This window comes from Pomacea canaliculata, linkage group LG6 (genome assembly GCF_003073045.1).
Source record: "Pomacea canaliculata isolate SZHN2017 linkage group LG6, ASM307304v1, whole genome shotgun sequence".
Classification (NCBI taxonomy): domain Eukaryota; kingdom Metazoa; phylum Mollusca; class Gastropoda; order Architaenioglossa; family Ampullariidae; genus Pomacea; species Pomacea canaliculata.
This window is the reverse complement of record NC_037595.1, coordinates 17,247,940-17,251,386: the sequence shown is the minus strand read 5'-3', so window position 1 is coordinate 17,251,386 and position 3,447 is coordinate 17,247,940. Positions and strand designations below refer to the sequence as shown.

The window sequence follows — 3,447 nt, the reverse complement described above, 5'->3', positions numbered from 1 at the left end:
ACACTTGTATACAAAACCTATATTGATGGCTAAGTTGTAATAAGTATATAAAAAGTAAACTATTATAAATGTATTACATAGCAGCTTGAAACCTGGACCTGCGTGTGTTCCTAAGAAAACTTGCTTCAGTGGCATGCTGATATTTACTTTTTAAACTTCAATAGTATAACTAGTAATACAAAGAAATGTATCGGTTTTTCCATTAACACACGCGCTTTCTTTTACGCTTAATCCAGTTTAAATTAAAAGCCGTCTTTAGATGTAAAATGAAACATTTATGTTGCATTATTCTGTTCAATTTTTGAAGTTTAATTTCAATGTAAATGTCTTATATATCAAAGCACACATCCTAGGACACTGTCGTTGCACATAATTCAGATATCTTTCATAACCAATATTTTTATTTGCTAGTCTCGATTTAAAAAAAAGGTTTAAAGTTCAATCCGTTACTTGTCGAAAAATGCTGGACTGTACAAGTGCCGCTTTTGTGAGATTTAAAGAAAAAATACAAGTACCCAGAAGGCTTTGTCTTTACAAATTTCTTATTTTCAGTAGGACCGTAAGACCTGGTAGTCAGAGCTACTCGGGTGCAGGCTGTGAGGCAGTGCAGAACCAAATCACAACATATAACCTCAATGCTAACGTATTTGTGTTGAAAAATGATACAATAATAATGGAGCAAATATTAGTAAAATAACTAATTTATGTATCACTTGAACGATTTAAACATTCTAACAAATGTTTAATCTAGAATATTTCGTTTTACATATATCCGTCTTATTCGCATCTCTTGCGCGCGGTGTTAAGGTCTTTTTTCATCACAACTAATTGACCACTCATGCTATTGTGCACTTTTTTAATTTACATCGACATGTTGAGGTAATGATGTGATCAGATGACTTTTTCATCAGATCATGCAACTAAATCTGAATAATTCCAGTATGCTTTTATTTTAAAATAACATGAAGTTATCATTCTGCGGTTTGTTTTTTCAAGACCTCTATTTTATCTACATATTTATTTCCATTTGCGCCTTCTTGCCATGACTTTTTACTCAAGGATTCAGAAGATAAAGTACAGTAGACAATTGACAATGTCCTGCAAAATACTTAACCGTGGTAAGGTTCATATTAGAAAACTTTTTTAAAACAAAAGAAGTATTAAAGACATCATATCTTCGAATTAAACGCTTTTCTCTTTGTCACACAGATAAGTCACTTGCAAATGGCTGCTTCTTCCCACAACCACAAAGCATCTTGCGAAGAACAGAGCGATACCGCGACGAGCGGTTGTAGTAGACAAAGATGTGGATCGAGCTGTTGAGTCGCGGAGGTAGCAGTGTCATAGCGCTGACTGCCAAGAACAGATCATAGTAGTGAGGATCAGACACGAGGGCCGGGATGAGAATACGAATAAGTTCCCGAGCTACGTTCGGTCCGGCCGTGAAGATGTAGATGCACGAGACGAGCACGAGCATCGTGGTTAGCGCCCTCTGCTGGTGATGCTGGTTCACCAAGACGCAGCCAGCAGACTTCCTCCACTTCATCGCTGCTGTCAGCTTCGTAACGGTCACAAAAGTTGTTCCCGAGATTATAAAGAAAATGCAGGTAGGTATGGCTGCGCCTAATATTATATTTCCGAATATGTCGACAAATATTCTGTTATTTAAAGCAAACTGAGTGTAAACTACGAACCAACGGGCACTTCCTGTCGCATTTACCAGTACAGCTCGAAGAGACATTGGAATTATAAGATATGAAGTCTGAACTGCAAACAAAATGATGATGATTAATATTCCAAGGGTTGATGTTCGAATTAAAGACAAAGCGTGGAGTGGAAACAACACACACAGACACCTCTCTATAGAGATCAACATGTTGATGAAACCGGAAGTTAACCTGAAACTGAATGTAATGCCTACACCATCAACCATTGCCTTAGACATATATTCTTCGCCTAAAGTCGGGTCAATATAACTGAGAAATGAACTTATAGAAAGCACTGCGAGCTCAGACACCAAATAAGCCAAATCAGTGATTGCTAATGAGAAGAGACACAGGTTCATGCGGTCCTTCAGACCTTGTCGCCAGAACACGATGCAGTTGATGATGTTGGCGGGAATACCAATTAGATACACCAATGTTGTTAAGCCTGACAGACAGACCATCTCAACTAACTTTCTCGTCTCCTTGCTAATTAAACTCATGTCTTTTGATGGTGCCGAGACATTGGTTTTGAGAATACCATATTCTAAAGAAGTATTTATAGATGAAGTCATTATTTCGGTTTATCACACTAAAGCGAAGTGGTACAGTATAATACCTTTCTTTTTTTTGTCATGCTACAATACTGACTGAAATGCCACGAATCTTCCACTAATAATTGACAAAGCTCACATCCATCCCATAACAGTTATTAAATAGTGGAGAGCATGTCATTAAGCCGAGCTTTCCTATTCTCTAGAATCAATTCATCTGATGATTTGTAATTTATGTCGAAAATGGATATTGTAGTAGTATTAATCATGCGCAAATGCCACATTTTCTCTTGCAGATAATTAATAGAAATATCATGAGATCCGAATGTTTTTATTTTTTGTTTTATTTTGTGATTAAAATACCATATTTAAGACTTGGAAAATGTTAGAAAAAAAATCTTTATGTCAATACTACACATCATGCGACATAAGCTCCGATGCCTCTGTCTGTTAATGCGTGTGAACACACACTAGCATCTTAATCAAGGATGTTTTTACCCGTGCGAAAAAAAATAATTTTAATGATGTATTAATTTTTTGCTGCTGAGCAGCATTAGTTTTAAAACATTAAACAACATAACGGGAACAAAAGTATAAAATTATTCACCTTAGTCGGAAGCAATCGCTCGCGCCTGTAGACACTGACGCACACACACACACATACCAGTGCGTCTTAATACGGATGACCTTTTATTATATTAAATGTAATCGTATACTTTCAATTTCTTTATGTTGTTGCAAAACTTTGTCGAGATTTTCGAAGTCTTTTAGACTAAGGACTATCACAATACCACGTCCATTGATTACATTTTCCGCCAGGGGAATATTTCTACTGTTTCAGTTCCGTTGTATTATCGAGCATTTCAACATTTTTGTAGATTCCTGAAATTCTTTAAAACAACGGTTACAAAAGCTTACTATTCCATTGAAAGTTTCAAGTAAGAAGTATTTGTTTATTCTAGACCTGATAGTTATGGAAACATGTTTCTAGGATCTCATTTATTTAGAAAGAGAGTCTGCTTAGAAATTGCTTATTTAATTAACTAATTGTGAATTATGCATGTCTATGCTGCCTACAGCCATGGTAATGGTTAAAAGATTTTATTACTTTCTCTTTACTTTTAATTCGTGCAACGGAATACTTGTCATTCGTGCAGAACACGTCAGAAGTAGTAAATAAAAAAAATAAA

General features: G+C 35.8%; 1 protein-coding gene across 1 annotated transcript; it reads right to left on the bottom strand.

Moving 5' to 3' along the window:
- Nucleotides 1-1,201: 1,201 nt before the first annotated feature.
- On the bottom strand, nt 1,202-2,370 carry LOC112566176. The gene is made up of 2 exons (XM_025242168.1): nt 1,922-2,370; nt 1,202-1,504 (listed from the first exon to the last, which is right to left on the bottom strand). Exons 1-2 carry the CDS (start codon nt 2,276-2,278, stop codon nt 1,202-1,204), a joined length of 660 nt encoding a protein of 219 aa, XP_025097953.1. The 5' UTR covers nt 2,279-2,370.
- Nucleotides 2,371-3,447: the final 1,077 nt, after the last annotated feature.